The sequence below is a fragment of the Erpetoichthys calabaricus genome, chromosome 1, assembly GCF_900747795.2.
Source record: "Erpetoichthys calabaricus chromosome 1, fErpCal1.3, whole genome shotgun sequence".
Classification (NCBI taxonomy): domain Eukaryota; kingdom Metazoa; phylum Chordata; class Cladistia; order Polypteriformes; family Polypteridae; genus Erpetoichthys; species Erpetoichthys calabaricus.
Window position 1 is genome coordinate 195,617,335 of NC_041394.2, and position 18,130 is coordinate 195,635,464.

General features: G+C 37.0%; 1 protein-coding gene across 1 annotated transcript in view; it reads left to right on the top strand.

Annotated features, from left to right (window-relative positions):
• The first annotated feature begins 411 nt into the window (after positions 1-411).
• lrig3 (leucine-rich repeats and immunoglobulin-like domains 3) overlaps positions 412-18,130 on the top strand; it is a 40,284-nt gene continuing 22,565 nt past the window's right edge. Inside the window, exons 1-3 of the mRNA XM_028791343.2 lie at positions 412-906; positions 7,593-7,664; positions 8,541-8,615. Of these exons, the coding sequence (XP_028647176.1) occupies positions 704-906; positions 7,593-7,664; positions 8,541-8,615 (350 nt within the window). The 5' untranslated portion in view covers positions 412-703. The remainder of the gene's footprint in view (positions 907-7,592; positions 7,665-8,540; positions 8,616-18,130) is intronic.

Sequence of the window (18,130 nt, forward strand, 5' to 3'; positions counted from 1 at the left end):
AAAAAACATTGCTTTTGGAGTCTTTTTCCGTTAGCTGTATAGGACAGCTATGCTTACAGTTGCCAATATAGTTATCCATTTGGGCAACACGAACAATTCAACTGTAGGGTTAGGTTTAGGCAGTGTCGGAATCACATCTGGGAGCAGTGGACGCATATTTGGGGGTTAGAACTGGGCGGGTCGCTAGTTAATTAAATGTAAATATCGTCTAGTTTATACGTACATGTAATAAAGTAACTCGTTCAATTTATTTTCTTGTTACAAAAACTGTTCACTGTTGTTCTGTTTCCGTCACTTTCAGCACGACTGTACAAACTAACTTGTTTAGACTACATTTCCCATGCAATAGAGCGCCATTCTCAGAATCGGCGGACTTGTGTCACGTGCCCTGGTAAGTTCATCCAATGAGGTTGTCGCAGTAGGGAGCTCGCTACTAAACTGTGGCGGTGGTAACGACGTAAAGAAAAGTTTTCAACTAGGAATGCGGGGTGGTCTTCATATGTCTTGTAGTGTGTTGTTCTTTATGAAGATTTTGCAGAACTTTACTACCAATAATCGGATGGAATCATATTATTAGACCTACATTCAATTGCTCGCCGTGTCCTCGGATTGGGACTTTTTTTCTTCTGGGATTTTGATTTTCGTGTGGGAGTGAAAGGATCGAGACGTTCAAAGGGTAGTGGATTTTAAGTGGCTTCCAAAAATGTCTGCTGTGAGGCAGTCGTTTATTCCTGCACGGATTTCCATCCTCCTACTGTTGTTTTCGGGATTGGAATATTCTTTCGGGATTTATGGGAAATCGCGATTTTGTCCGTCCCAGTGCTCCTGTGTTGGGGATCTAATGGACTGTAGCCGGAGGAAGCTGGAAAAAGTACCCGAACAGCTCCCGGGATGGATCGTGCAACTGTAAGTGTATTTACTGGCATGTTGGGATTTCAAGTGTTGGCCCCAAGACACTTTAAACGCTAATGCACTCACTTTTCTGACCGCTTTAAATTCCCAGTGCAGAACATACTTTACGATAGTTTTTCATTTTAATAGTTGTTAACTAAAACTGATTCATGGAAGAAGTAAGGGGGTGCCTTGTTTCTTTTAAGAAAGTTTAGTAGAATCCGCAAGATGGGCCGTCCACGGCGCGCCTCTTTCACTTTGATAAGTGCATTACTTTAGAAAATTATTTTTAGATTACATTTTTTGCTTTAGTATACGCTATCAGGGAAAGGCTAATGAGAAATTGACATATTCGAATAGAATTAATATACCATATTAATTGAGTTAAAGTTTTTAAAGAGAATCAATACGGGAGTGTATTGTAAATGGCGATTAGATTAGCTAAATAAAGGCCAATATTTCAGTCAAGGTAGATCAAGATAATGCAGTACATCCGTTTAATTTGTTTTTCTATAATAATGTACGGCCAGGATAGACTATAAGGTATCCACCTATTTGTTGTTTCAAGATTTTAGACTATTGGTTCCTATTGACAGTATTTTATGTTTGTTTGCATTTATTCATTTTGTAAAATGAATACTCCCGTTAAACAAAGTGCATGGTCCAGCTTTTCCGTCCACAGAAAATATGAACTTTACATAATGAAGTTATAGATCAAGAGATCAGGTTCGACCTTCTGTTTGACCATTGTGTTGAGTTTGCACGCTCTTCCCAAGTCTCTCAACTATTCGATGTTCATGTCGTGTCCTGATGTAAACGTAAGATAACCATGTCTCGATATGGCTGAATGTGCTTTCGTGATAAACGTTATGCTGGGTCCAGTATCAGTGCTGGGAAATAGTTTTTTTATTTTTTATTAAATAAGTAATTGAATTTTGAGAGTGACAGCGCATGCAATTGCCCGGCATCCCTTCCAGTGATAGGTCCTACCTTAAGTTCGATGCAGTCCGTATATCCTTAGCTTCTGCGGCTTCGTAGACTAACTCACTCTCTCTATATAGAATATTTAATCAGTATATAAAACACGACAATTTAAGATTCAAGCATTTGTCAGTAATGCTCCAGAAAGTGTATTTGTTTTAGTAGGCTTGCCATACAATTTGTCTGCAGTTTTTCATGTCTAGTTCTCGTAGAATTGCCTGCAATCGAATGTACTATATAAAGTAAGTTGAGAAACAAGTGAGTGGTATATGTTTTATTTTATACATACCTACTAGATCAATTATGCTAGACAGGAAAACAAGCTAGTTAGTGTTGCATATATGAACATAGAGAATATGCTCCTGAAAGGCGCTATATGGAGTAAAGATTGACTAACATTTATAAGGACCTTCATTATTAATGTCTGACAACCCATCAATGTGTGTTGTTATGAAAGCCGAGGCCGATCTTATTTCCTTTTGAAAAGGGGCAACAGAGCACAGCCGTATACAATTCCTAAAGCTGAACGGGGTTTGTTTCAAGAATATTTTTCATCTCACCTCAGACTTGTACCACTTAGGGCCGGAGTAAAAGCGGTTTTCTCCTGGGCGCGTAGTTTTGCTGTCACATCATCTGTTAAAAGTTGGTTAAAGGCGTACTGTGCTAGTGATTTGGCCCCGAGCAGGACGACTTTCAATTAGCTACGGCTAATTCCGCGCCAGAGCCTCTCGAGGAGGTCATGCCGTCTTATTCATGAGATGTGAATGGCTGTATTGACAACATATGGGCTTAACTTTTGGATGTCCGTAGGGTGCCCGTCTTGTATGAATTCACAATGAGGATGGCGATTCGCTTACAAAGCGCTAACCTTTTCGCCTTTGGGTTTTATTGCTTTATTTGTGACAAACGCTGAATGTGCGGGGGCTGCGGGGATTCCAGTCCGCGGGCGACGGTTTTTCAATCGCATTTCTTGGCACTGTCCTTTATGCTATTGTTATGTGTGTTTTATCATTGTTATTTATTTTATCCTGGCCAAATTCTTAGTGTATCCATGTCTTGAGTTACTTTGGAGTTTTCTTATTACTGCCATAAAACGCTCAGCAGAACAATACATTCATCAATATTCAAATTTCACTAGGGTCATGGAGGACCGATGATGGACTAGGCGCCAGGCTATTGCGGGACATGTTAACGTACTCACCCTCGCTCGTATAAGCATAACGCGGACGGATTAGGAATGTGGAAGAGCTCCAGTAGACAAGAGGAGAACGTGTAAAGTGTACACAGTTTGCTATCAGCAAAAATTCAGAGTCTCAAGAAGTTCTGAAGTGTATAGTTAACCTCTGTGCCACCACACTGAAATAGTAATGTATTAATTATCAGAATATACCTTTAAAGTAGCCACATATACTACCATAGGCCCGAGCAACAACATGCAAATAAACAGTATATTAAAAAAAAAAAAAAAAAAAAAAAACAAGAAAACTTAAACATTTAAATTATTGGGAGTAGTTAACTTTGCTTGCCAGATGTGAAGTTGAACCTCCGTTCTGGAACGATCATCATTTGCCACACCAAATGTCTCTGTTTTTTTTTTTTTTTTGGAGATATGGGCGGAGGTAGCCCAGTTTTCTTTCTTTTTTTCCAAGAGCCCTGGTGTGTCTGGCTGTTTGTTTACAATGGAAAAGCCGAGGTCAAGGGGTAATTGAGAGTAATAAAATCTCGCCTTCATCAAGAGGCCCAGAGTGACCTGAGGCCCCAGGGTCCACGGAGCAGAGACGCCGCACTCGACATGCTTAAGGCCAGCAGAGTCTACAAATATTAGGCCTTATTACAGATTCTTCCCTGTTTGAAAAAGGTGACTGTGCACTATGTAGAGTTATCTGACTGTCAAATGAGTATGGAGCACTACAGGGCTGTATGCATCTGTTAAGAAAAACAAAGTATAATGCAAATAAGACACTTTTCCAAGTAGAAAGCTGAATCCCAAATCATATTTACTCAGGTGTGTGTGGAAACTCTCAGAAGGGAAGTTTCTTCTGGTTATGTGTCATGCTAAAATGTTCACCATAGTGGCTTTGGGACTAGTCCACCAATACTTCCTTTCCCATATTTTTTACCTCACAGGTGGTGCTGCTGCTTTGCAGTAAGGAGATTGTGGAAGATTGTGGGTTCGCTTCCCGGTTCCTTCCTGTGTGGATAGCGCTTTGAGTGTTGAGAAAAGCGCTATATAAATGTAATGAATTATTATTACCTGTGGTTCTTTTGGATTGCACCCATCATAGAGTTTAGCAGGGCATCTAGTAAAACGTAGGATGGGGGGATGTTTAATCCAAAAGAGAACTGAGGGGCAAATAAGAACTGTCAAAGGTTAAAAAAAGTGAAGCAAATGTCCAAAACTATAATTTAACATTGACAACCTATAGTACTTGTGAACAAAAGCTGTTTTAAGTTTATTTAGTTGGCTTTTCACTGACACCACCCTAATAACTCCAGTCTGCTTAGTTGCATTTCAAAAGTAGCCTTATTTACAGTTTTTAAAAATACTGGTGTTGGAAATGGCACTTTACTGGGTTGTTTGGCTCCTCATTGAACCATTATTGGACAAAGAGCCATTTAATTCTGGGAATGGTTCTCAACATTTGAAAGTGGTTCCTTGGGTTTTGAAAGTAGCCCTGATATATGGAAAAAACAGGAATCATTAATTTATAGTAGATAACCTAGCAGAATACTGACAGATTAAGAAAACCTGAATTTTGCTGGTATTCTCATATGAGTCCTTACAAAATCAGTGACCCATTAGTATTTAAAAAAATCTTACTATTATCTATTCATGGTTATTTATGGAGCTTGTTATGTTTTTAAATAAATAAAGATTCTTTTTGGAAGTTTAATGTGGATGGCACTTTTGGGAAGCAAAATGGCTCCCCTATGGCATCACTCTGAATAACCACTCTGTAAGCTTTATTTTTTAAGAGTGTACTTAGGCATATCAGTAAAGAAAATTGAATTGTGAAAGTTCTTGGGAAGGCTGTGTGTACCTTATATGTTTATGTGGCAGGACCATGGATATTTTTGTGTAGGTATGTATATAGTGTTTAAATCTATCAAACCAGCTGTATATTTAAGTGTACTCCTAAGGTTCTAAGGCTTGACAAGATATTTATTACATGCTTCACATGTATCTCAATAAAGGCTCTGTATACTCGCCATCTATTAATATATCCATTTTGTGAACTCACATAATTAAACTTGGTCTGGAGATAGGATCAGTGTTTAGAATAAAGAAACAGAAACTCTGTGAGTGTTTAGAAAGTAAGTAAAGGCAGGAGCAAAATAAAAATTATAATATAGTGCACAAGCAGGTTGAAAATATAGTACTGTACATCGCCACTGAGATGCATCCCATACTTAGAAAGTTTCACAAAGTATTTGATTAAATATTTTAACAAGCCTATTCAATTTCATCGTGACTGCAACATTAAATCAATAATTTTTTAGATAAACTATTTACAAATGTGTGGTACTGGTGTAATATATATAGGTTTCAGATTTTGAAAGATAAAAAAAAATCCAAAGTCAAGCGAACTGTATAGTTAAAATTATTCAGGAGTTTTCACATTGTTGCAGGCGGGTGGGGGGGGTGGGGGTTGACCCAGCTCCTATTTATATGTGTAGCAATCAACATGAAAAAGACTTGCATTAAAAGACAAATGCCAATGTTTTTTTTGTAACCAGCCTATCAGTAAGTCATTTGCAAATCACCTACCACCTACTGGCACCCCTCTATACAAATTCACCAGTTCCTTTTTTAGGAAAATAGATTTAATCCTAATATATAGCTTCTTACAAAGCGAGTCCTATTGTAAAGTATTTAAGAATGGACTGTTAAATTCTGTTGATAGTTATTGACTAGTATGTTACATTACACCATTTTAATGCTGCCATTAATGAGTACAGCGCAGACACTTAAGATTTTTTTTTTAATTCACTGTCAACTATATTGTGTAATGTCATTATACATTGGACAAAGAAATGATCTCTTGAAGTCAATAAAATGCAGTTTTCTTTTTTCAATAAACAATCCTAACTGTGGATTTTAATGTTAGTATAGACCAAGTTTGTAAGTACTAAGTTAGTTTAATGTTAATTTGTTTTGGTGACAAGATGATGCAGTGTAGAAATTACTAATCTTTCTACATCAACCTGACACTGTTTCTTTTGCCATTTTCTGGCTTGCATCCATGTAACAAGCCATATAAAACACTAGTTTGAAGCACTTTTTGGATCTGTCTTAGTAGTAACAGTGCAGCCCTTTGTTTCCCAGCTCCTTTTCCCTCTGCATTTCTGCTGAATAAGCAGCTGTAAAGACCCTAAGGGTACTGATTAAAAAGCTGTTGTTAGATTTGCATTTGAAACAGAAAGCTTGACTTTCTGTATGTGTGCAGCATATCTAGGAAAAAATAGTAGTACAAAAAAAGAAAAAGCAGTTCTAGCAAAAAGTTATATCTCTGAGCCTAAGCAGCATATAAAGCTGATGCTGTTGGTAACTTGTTATGAGTATAAACTGTGTGCTGTCTTCAGTGTGCTTTTTGTGAATGTTCTTTTAGCCAAGGCAATGCTATATGATGGTAAAGCTGTCTTGCAGGTATCAGCCATTTCCTCCTTCCTTTGTTTTCAGTTCACAAAAGGCAGATCATTCTCAAAGAACTGATCAACAGCAAGAACTTTTGAAAACTCATAATGTGCAAATGTGTATCTTACTGAGAAAAAAGAAAAAAATCAAAGTGTTAAAAAAAAGATAACAGGAGGGATAAGCAAATCACATTAAGCCTTGAAAGATAAGCACAGTATAAAGTTTACGTCAAGGAAGATCCCGTATAAGGTTACATGTACTGAAAAAAAAGAAAAGAAAGCTTATCATTGTTTCTTGTTAACAGAGATATATTTTTATTTTGTTCATTTTTGATCAGATACACTAAGATGAAACAAGCCAAACACACATCCCTAATCTGGCAAATCTTGATTTATCTATCTTCCAATTTCAGGAATTTAGTACTAGTCTTTCTTTTTTTTATTTATTTTTTTAAAGATATCAGTACATGTGCATTTAAATTCTTGTAGTTAACAGGTCACACTCCATGCTGACAATAGGAAAAAAGCAGAATTAGATAGATAGATAGATAGATACTTTAGTTCATTAACAAAAGTGTAGGTCTCTTTCGTAAATAAAAATGAGTTTAGAGAGTAATGAATATCTCCCTCCAGAGTGATTAAATTGGCATTTATTTATTGTTGGATGGTGGTGCCAAGCTTGTTAATTCCACCCTTCCTTAGAACATATCTGTTCATGTTGGCCTCTTTGTGGTGCAGTATTTGGCAGTACATTTTAAATAAAAGTGTTTTAATTAAGAATTCAGGTTTTCAATGAGGTCTGTGAGAAGCTTTTGTGGAGTTTTTTCTTTTTTTCCTTTTTTTTTTTTTTTTTTTTAATACCTAGCCTGTCTTATAATTGTGAGCAACTCTGTTATTTGCTTTAGTGGGGTGACTCAGCCTCCAGTTATTTACTGGCACAAATTGTTTTGATGTTTATAAATTGTATCTAAAGTTTATATTTAGACTGATGTTGGGTATTTTTGAGTAGTTACAGAATTTGACATTATCCACACAAAGTGAAGACACCAACTAATCCTTCTCCCCTTTATTTTACTTCTGTTTAGTGATCTGAGCCACAACCGATTGAAATCAATCAGTGCTGAGTCTTTCCGTGAGCTCCATTACCTGCAGGAACTGTAAGTTGAATGGGGAGTGACTTTTTTTATTTATAAAATGTAAAATACTAGAAATTGATTATGTATATACAGTATCTGACTATAAAGTGTAGAGCATGTATATAATATATAGCTATTTTAAATAATGTTTATAATTGTATTAGAACCAACATTTTAATGTTCTTCCAAAGTACTATATTATGCACTGAAGAGCAATACAAAAAAGTTTGCAGTTCAAATAAACATGGAAATTCTATTCAGGTGGTGTTTCCAAAATATGTTCAAGGACCTCAGGATGTCCATTTTCAGTCAACATTGTTATGTAGTTTAGTTTATCTACAGCCTTCTGCACCAGGAAACCACTTAATATGTTATTAATTTGATTGTTAACCACCTTTGTTTTACCAAAAAAACCCTTGTACAATGGATGCCAGGAATTACTTTGATATACCAGTTCTTCAAATTTTGATGTTTTTTGTCTTGTTTTTTGTTAACATCTGTTTGCTTATACCAAAAAAAGATTCAGTTACTTCATTCTTTGTTTATGACTCCTGTCTGTCATTTTTAGAATACAGTATATGTAGTAATGTGCATCAGTGAGCATTAAGCTGTTATTTTTTCATAGATTAAGCTTATGTCTGTACTCGCAGTACTTGGGTGATCCCACACAATAAAGCAACAACTTACGTAAGGGGCACATGTTGCTCTTTAAAATTTGTAATGCCTATAGCATTATTCAGAATTTATAGATTTATTTTTATGTGTCTGAACTGTTAACGTTTTTAAAAGTTTAATTTTGTATAGACATTTTGTGTGTGTAGTATGTATGTATTTATGCAAGTATATGTATGTGCATTCATGTTTGTAAATTATGTATTATTTTATTCTCCCTTTCAGAAAATTAAGTAATAATAACCTGGATTTCATCCCAGACCTGGGGCCAGTATCGGAGAACCTTACACTGATATCTTTGTAAGTAAACATACCTTATATGTGATGTGTGTCCTTTCTTCTCAATTCACAGAGGATTTTTCTTTTTTCCCCCCGGACATGCAGGATTTTTTTTCTTGTTGGTCACAGAGCACAAGTTTAGTAGTTGTAGGGCCAAATCTGGAACAAAGCAAAGTGGCCAAAGGCTAAATAATTTTTTGAAAAACTATCCATTTCACTTCAAGAATAATAATAATAATAACATTTATTTGTATAGCACATTTTCATACAAAAAAGTAGCTCAAAGTGCTTTACATAATGAAGAACAGTAAAAAAAAAAAAAAAAAATAACAACATCAGAAATTAAAATAAGACAATATTAGTTAACATAAAAAAAGAGTAAGGTCCGATGGTCAGGGTGGACAGAAAAAAAAAAAAAAAAAAAAACTCTAGACAGCTGGAGGAAAAAATAAAATCTGCATGGGTTCCAGGCCACGAGACTGCCCAGTCCCCTCTGGGCATTCTACCTAACATAAATGAAATAGTCCTCTTGTGTCTAGGGTTCTCACGGAAGGACTTGATGATGATGGACATGCAGACTTCTGGCTTTTAATTCTTCACTGTTGGAACATCATGGTGCTTTGAGTAGATGGTGGTGGCTAAAAGGACACCGGAAAAAGAAACAGAAGAGAGAATAGGGGTTAGTACAGATTTTAGAGCTACCATGGATAGTTATTATAATGAATTGGATATACAGAGTATCAGGATTAAATTACAGTGAAATTATGAGAAGGCCATGTTAAAATAATGTGTTTTCAGCAGTTTTTTGAAGTGCTCCACTGTATTAGCCTGGCGAATTCCTATTGGTAGACTATTCCAGATTTTAGGTGCATAACAGCAGAAGGCCACCTCACCACTTCTTTTAAGTTTTGCTCTCGGAATTCTAAGGAGACACTCATTTGAGGATCTGAGATTACGATTTGGAATATAAGATGTCAGACATTCCGATATATAAGATGGGGCCAGATTATTGAAGGCTTTATAAACCATAAGCAGAATTTTAAAGTCAATCCTGAATGACACAGGTAACCAGTGCAGTGACATCAAAACTGGAGAAATGTGCTCGGTAGAAGCGACCCTTATCAGTTCTACTTTATTATGAAAGAGAAATTACTGTGTCTCAATGTGTTGTGTTTATAAGAAAAGTTCCATTTGAAAAAATGGTTGACTTGAACAGTGTTCTTTTCTGTTTCTGTTCTCGACAATAACTGTTTTATATGCAAATTTATTAATTTGAAATTCAAATCCTAAATGTATTACTGGATTGGAATTTCTGATTCTAAACCCAACATTTTAACTTCTGGTCCTCAGATACTCCTGAATCTGCAGATTATTGCTGAAAGTGTTCAATCTTTAAGTCAAAATTCCAACTAGCACAGGCTTATAATTTTAAGAAATCTATCTGCATAGTAAGTATATTTGTTTTTAGGGAATGCAGTGTCCTTTCTTAAATTATTCATTTTCTTCTGATTTTGGTCTTTTTTTTTTTAACAATGGTACAAAGTTGATGTTAATCAGCTGTTTATGACACTGTTTTTGCTGCTTTGCCGAATACATTACTTGATCCACTCATTGTTCATTCTGAAACATTTAAGACAAAGACTAAACAGTTAAGCAAATTAGGATAAAAGAAATAAGACAGAATGCTAAAAATACCTTTATTTTATTAATTACCTTCCTGTGCACACTGTATTGCTTTCCTGACTTCTCATATAATGTGCACAGTAAATATAATATTCTAAATATAATTCTGAAGAATATGTAGTACTTGTTAATACAAAAACCAGTGGCCATAGGAGTATCTGAGGACTAGTGTTGAACACTGTGATCTAGACAGGTTTTGCTCCATGTCTGTATATTCTGTTTAGCTTTTGTACTGAAAAAAATTAAACTGGCACACATAGAAAGAAGAACTCTACTGTATGATGTTGTTTTTCCTCTTTTAACAAAGATATGCATAATCAATTGTTTGAGACTTTATTATCTTCCATGCTTTACATGCTTATCACTGTGTTAAAGAAGTTGTCTGCTTCAGACCGTTGCTACTTTTATTTTTCCCACAGGTGTTATTGCTTTATCAGAGTTACAGCCAGATCTTTGTGATTTTTAAAATTATTTTATTCTCACTTGGTCACATTTTTCTAGGATGCTGAACGTATTGTTCAACCTGAGTGTAAAATAATACTGATGCAGGTATGGTTGCAGTATCACAATGGCTAGGCTAATGATAAGTCTGAGATAATGGTGATGTCCACTTAGAATTGTAAATAATAAGTTTGAAAAATCAGCTGCACTGGACTTTGTGTTTTTTGAATAGCAGTTGGCAACTTCTGATTGTCACTGTCTATGTGTTTTGATGCTCATTATACATCTTTTTGACCTATACATACATTTTCAAGGAATTCATGACATTCTGTTTAAGTTACTGCATATAGCCAATGTTAATAGACTACTAAAAGCTACTGTTGTAGGTTAAATCCTGATTTTCTTCCAAAATCTACAGACTTGTCAGTTTTTCTGTGTGCATAATGCAGCTTGTGTATTTGTGTATGTAAATGTTGTTTGATGTTGATGCATTGTAGTTATAGGTGTTTGTGCACATGCTGAAAGACTGTAGTATTTACAGAAAAGAAGTTTAGAAGGAGTTTGACTGCCTAGAAAGCAAACTGTGGTTTGATATTGTAATGAAAGTACAAAATACATGAGAAGCGCACTATTTAGGTTTTTACCAAGATGAGATTAATAAGGTTTTTCACATATTGATGTATTTTTATGTTTTCTTCTAGTACTTTGATAGCAAATGCCAGTAGAAAACATTTCTATGGCAATCATATGATTGATTACTCTTTGAATGACATGGCCTTGTTTAGGGCTGGACGATAAAAACAATAAAGATAATTATCACAACATAACTTTTCATCGATAGAAATATAAGAAATTGTCGATAGACGTCAATAGTACTAATTCCATCCATGTTTTGACAGACAACATAAAAAGCCAATGATAATGAAAATAGTGCTGTGCCGAAACAATCATGTGGCTGGAACAGAGTTGTAGCCATGTCAGGTTAGGTTGACACATATAGCATGTAGCGTAACAGCTGGCAGCTGCACACATGTTGATGTTTGGGCTGAAGCAGGCAAGCACACACCAGTACGTCAGGAGTGGGAGCAAGATAAAAGAGAAAATGGTGACAGAAAATGTTAATGAAAACCAAATTACCACAGAAGATGCCCCAATGGACACAGCCCAAGGCTCAAAACACGAGGATATTGCTGAAAAGAAGGGTCTGAGGAATTTGGTAGCATGGAAATATTTTGGCTATTTAAATGCAGAAATACTATCGTTGTGCATAGACACTGTTCTCCGCTGGCGGAGTTTATTATTATTAAGTGCCGACCCTTCTACTTGCCGAGAGAGTAAGCATCGATTCTGCTTGTTGCTGTATACATCCCTCCAACCACTAACACCAGCGATAGGAGGGAGGCACTCAAAGAACTCTACCAGGCCATTAGTGAACAACAAACAGCGCACCCGGATGGATTCCTCATCACAGCAGGAGACTTCAACCACGCAGATTTAAAAGTTTTATTGCCCAAATTACACCAACATGTGGACTTTCCTACAAGAGGAGACAACTCACTGGTTTTGGTGTATACAACCTGCAAGGGAGCCTACAAGGCCTCCCCTCTCCCCCACCAAGGTTTCTTTGACCACATCACCATCATGCTGAGACCTGCATACAGACTCAGAGTGAGAACCATCAGACCAACGCAAAAGCAGGTACGTGTGTGGCCAGAGGGTGCCTCCAGTGCTCTGAGGGACTGTTTTAGCACTACAGACTGGGACATTTTCAAACAAACAGCCACTTTCAATGACCACACAGACATTGAGGAGTACACTGAGGTGGTTACAGCATACATTGCAAAATGTATTGATGATGTCACCCATTACAAAAATATCACTGTTCGTGCTAACCAGAAGCCATGGCGGACAGGAGAGGTCCATAGGCTTCTGAGGATCCGTGACGCAGCCTTTAGGGCCAGTGCCACCGCAGGACTAGCAACAGCCAGAGCCAACCTGTCCCGTGGCATCAGGGAAGCAAAAAAGCAGTACAGCAAGAAAATATCTGGACACTTTAGCAACACCAGAGATGCACAGTCTCTCTGGCGTGGCATCCAAACCCTCACTAATTACAAACCCCCACTACAGACATGTGAAGGTGACATCACATTGCTTAACTGCCTAAATGACTTCTTTGGCCCGTTCGAGACACAAAAGAGCATACCGGCACAGAAAACCAACACAATCATTCCTCAGCAGCTAATACCAAAACTCAGCCATTTGGGACTCAAGACCTCTCTCTGCAACTGGGTGTTGGACTTTCTTACAGGGAGGCCACAAAATGTGCAGGTCGGCAATATCACTTCTAAGACCATCACGTTGAGCAGAGGGGCCCCACAAGGGTGTGTGCTCAGCCCGTTGCTCTTTACCCTGCAGACCCATGACTGTGTACCAATCTACAGTTCCAATCACATTGTCAAGTTTGCGGTCGATACAACCGTGGTCAGCCTCATCACCAACAATGACGAAGTCAACTACAGGAGCGAGGTGAGCCAACTGGTCCAGTGGTGTAAAGACAACAGTCTCTTCCTGAACGTGGGAAGACCAAAGAGATTGTGGTCGATTTCAGGAGAGGTCATTCACAGCACCTCCCACTGACTAGCAACGGTGTAGCTGTGGAAGGGGTGAGTAGCACCAAGTTCCTGGGGACGTACATCTCCGAGGACCTCTCCTGGTTAGATAACACCACATCACTGGCCAAGAAAGCTCATACCTGTCTCTGCTTTCTACACAAACTGAGGAGAGCACAAGTTCCACCCCCCATCATGCACTCTTTCTACCGGGGCACAATCGAGAGCATCCTCACCAGCTGAATCTGTGTGTGGTATGGAGGCTGCACTGCCTCCTGTAGAAAGTCCCTGCAACGCATAGTGGATGCGGCCAGTAAGATCATTGGTGCCCCACTGCCGTCCCTCAAAGACATTTTCCACACTGTCTCATCCGTAGAGCCATCGGCATTGCTGGTGACTCCTCCCACCCCTTACACTCCCTTTTTAGCCTCCTCCCCTCAGGGAAAGGGTACTGGAGCCTCTGTTCCCACTCCACAAGACTGTCTAACAGCTTCATCCACCAAGCTGTCAGGATGCTGAACTCTGTCCGCTACCTTCCCCCTTCCTCCCTGCCCCTGGACTGTAACAAGAGTCACCATCTACAAAGTACCCTACTTCAGCTGGTATTATATAAAGACTCAATATTATATCTGCTGCTAACTGTCTCTTTTTGTACATCTCATAAGCTACTCTATAATGCATCTTCTCATTTTTTTTTTTTTATTTTTTTTTTTTTTTACTGTAATTGGCTTTTGCACTACTGACTATTGCACATTGTACACAGGTCTACATTACAAGTTCTGTTATTTATCTTATATGTTATACTTTTTTATATTATATTTTATTGTACTATAAAGATGAGAAACAGTATTTCGATTCTCCTGTTTGTTCTGCACATATAGTGAATTGACAATAAAAGGCTATTTGATTTGATTTGATGTGAAAGTCCAACAAGAAGTAGAGTAGTGCGCACTGCAAATTGTGTCAAAAGCATGTTCCCACAAAGACAAGTAATACCACTAATCTTTTGTACTGTCTGAAAGCAGTGCCATTCTTTAGAGCATGCACAATACAAGACTTTACAGTGCCAATCCCAAGCAAGTGCTGCAATAATGGGGATATCTTGATAGCTGATGGATATGCAACAAAATGGTCTTTAAGGCAATATGTTTGGACAGCCGAAGGCACCAAGTGTGATACCTGACAGGTCTGTGTTACAGAATCTTTGAGATGTGGGAGGAAAATTAGATTACCACAGGAAAAATCTGCATAAACCCATTATGCAAACATCACACAAGTAAAGACCAGGTTTGAGATTCTATCAAAATCTCTTAAAGTTATGAGGCAATGGAATAGCATATTTCCCTGTTTTACAATTTAAACTTTTATTGCAATATTTACCCAAACATACATTGAGCCTTCATTGCATCTATTGATCAGTATAGCAGTTGCATTCTATCTTTATCTGTATTTAAACACAAATGTGTATTTTGTTTAGTTATTCAGAACTTTTTTTTTATCTTTTGATGGCCAATATTTATTGGTATTGTTTATTGTAGGGACTTAAGTAAGTTTGATTTTTAGGTGATCATTAGTTTTATACAGGTTTAGTCTTGAAAGGTCTCTTTGGTTGTTTTTAAGCCATCAAGGATATAGTCTTGGAGAGAGTAAATGTTTACAAACACTTAAGAAAAAATAAATGCATTCAAGTGCATGCAAGACTTTTATTGTAGCAGATTATATTAAGTAGTACACAAACTAGGTTAGGGGTCATCTTTCTCTTGGATTACAGCACTACGGTTTGTTTCACTGTGTACAGCAACTATTTATATTCAGTGATGATAGGAGTTACTTATATACAGCATGTATTTTTAATCTTTGCATCACTCTATTTCTAGCTAACACTTCCTTTTTCTGTTTCATGTGTGAGCTTGGAATTTTCTTGCATTATTGTTCTTCCTGTAAAACCAATGATTAAGTGTAAACAAGCACTTTGAATTGGAGGAAGGGGTGACAAAGGTCTGCCAATAACACACTCCTCCACAAAGCTTATCCATTCCTCAGAGAAGTATTTATTTATTTAACAGGAGGTTTTGAGCGATCCATCTCTGTGTAGCTAATTGTCTTCAAGCTGTTTAGTTTCTTCAACTGTTTGGGTTTTCTGTCCTCTCAGTAAGTAAATTCTCCACATTTTACAGTTATTAAGAGACTCTAGAGTAAATCCACTTAAACATAGTCAGTCATATTTCTAAAGTTGTTTTTGACGTGCAAATGCATGGTGTCTCCAACGTTGAGTCTGATGTTTATGTGCCAAAAACAAATCGCAAATTCCTTTTTTTTTTTCCCCCAATTCTTTCTCCATTTTCCAGTGCTGGCACTATGCTTGCTGAGTGTGTGTGTGGTATTTCCTATTGGAAAAAGAACAGAGTTTTCTAAATGCAAGCATATGCAAGCATATGACTTCTTTTAAGGCGCTGTGGCGCCTTTAATGAAATCCAGGAATTGGTTTGCATTTAAAAAAACCTATGAGTAAAATATTTTAAAGAGCATTTGAAACTGCCAAGAAATCAACTGTGTGGCTTCTATTTATTTGCCATTCTTCTAATAATCAGCTGGGTCAATCTTATTGATTTTAAAATAGCAAGAAAAAAAAAAGTTACTGAAGTTTTCATCCATCAAATAGGAATTGACGAACCATGCCTTGAAAGTAGAAACTTGCCTGCTTGCAATGTAAACAAAATTCAAAAAAAGATCTCCCTCAATCTCTTTCTCTCTGCAAAGAAATATAAATAAATACTTTGGATGTCTGTAGAGGTAATGCCATAAATTCCTGGGAAATTGTTCAATTAATTAAAATGATCACATCTCAATTACCTACATCTGGTGATTTATTGGGGTTTGTTTTTTCTTCAGGCCCAGGTCAGCAAAGTCAGCTGCAGCAGCCGCTGTGTCTGCCTGGCTGTTTAAATAAGAACTAAGTGACATTCAATACCTTTGTGGTTTTTGTGGAAACGAAGCTCGTAAGAAAAAGAAATAAGAAAGGGTAGTGGGGGTGAGAAGAGAATGGGAAAAAGCTTACTCAGTAATGTGTTTCTCAGGAAAGCACACTGTATGCCTTCTTGTGTAATGTATATGTCAAATTACTTTGAATTTGTCCATTGTTGTATTGAAATTAACAGTGTTTAGTATTTGAAGAACAAAAAAAACTGTCTTTTTTGAATTGGTTATACTTATGCCAATTTTAATGTTTCAAAGTTCCCAACAGCAATAATTCCAGTTTATTCTGATGAGCAGAAAAGCAAACTTTGGGCTTACTGGTAATGGAACCTCAGTGAATGAGGGTAGACGTGTTTAAGTTTTGTTTTCCCCGCTCTCTCACTTTCTAAGTGGTGGCGGGGAAGAGTGAGGCACGTTTGTCATTGGGTTGACTTAGCTTGACTTGGAAGGCTGCCTAATACTGTATATACAAGTTCTTGTTTCTGCTGAGAGAAGTTTAAAACAAATGTACAATGAGTGTGGACAGGAGGCAGGTAAAGAAGAAAAACTGTAGTCAAAATCTCCAAGACATGATACTTTCTAATTGTGCAGAGCAACCTAGAATCATGGTGGAAAAAAGGACACTGAAGTCTAAAGTAGCATTCAGAGACAGTAGAGTCATGGGGGTGTTGCATGCTAATGATTCTCAAACTGAAGATTGGGAAGCTGGAGAATAAGAACTGCTTTGCCTCTAGGCCTTTCAAAGCCAGGGGATAGTTTCAGTTGTGATTTACTTGAGTTGGGTTTGTGTTAGAGGCCATAGAACATTTCAAAAAGACTGTTGAGTTTTTAGTCTGATGTCTATGTTCACACATATTACACTATGTTTCCTTATCATTTTCTTTCTCTAATTTTTTGATCAACTATTTCAGTAACAATATTTTACAGGTATATACCTTCTACTAATACAAGGAGGCCCAAATAATGCATTTATTACAAAAGAGATGTCAGCGTGTTAGCCACTGAAGGATGCCATCAAGCCAAATTGCAGTGTTACAGCTTTTGTAGACTATGAGAATGATTCAGCACAAGTGGTTCTAATTGATAGAATGGGGGGAAATTAAGAAAGTTATGACAATTAGAATTAATATGTTCTAGTTTTAATGTATAATGTATTGTTTTCTGAAAACATTGTAACAAACCTTCTATTATTTGAATATTGTTTGAGTACTTGTAAGGTTTCTTCACATAATAGTTCATGCATTTAATAGTTGTAAGTCATTTTGGATTAAAAAGTATTTGCTAAATAAATAAATTCAAAAAGGCCATGTACATTTGTTATAATGCCTATGTGTTTCTCTTCAGGCTGCAAGGCAGCTGATGTAACTAATTTACTGCTGTTATTAATTCAGGTGATCTGAACAAACATTTTTAAGTGCTTAAACATGTGTAGACTGTGTTTCAAAGAACTCCTTTCAAGTGAGGGAAGGCAGCGGGCGGAGGTGCCAAGTGACAGACACTGCCGTTTCTGAGGGCAGATCTTTGTTTATTAACCAACCGTGTGGAAAATGAGACAGTGACAGATCATCCAGGTGCTGAGGGTAACACAGAGCCTAGCTTTCTGAAAGTATTTGCAATTTTTTTTCTTTTTTCTTTGTTATTCTTGTGGTGAAAATTAAAAAAAACTTTTACATTCTTTTATAGTTTTTCAGCAATTCTTCCAAAGACTTGATTAAACTCTGTTACATATAAATTATGAATAGGAGATAGAGAATGCCACTTGCCTAAAGGTAATTTGTTTAATGCAGACAACTTAGATTTTTTTTTTCTTTTCATTGTTTTGTAGCA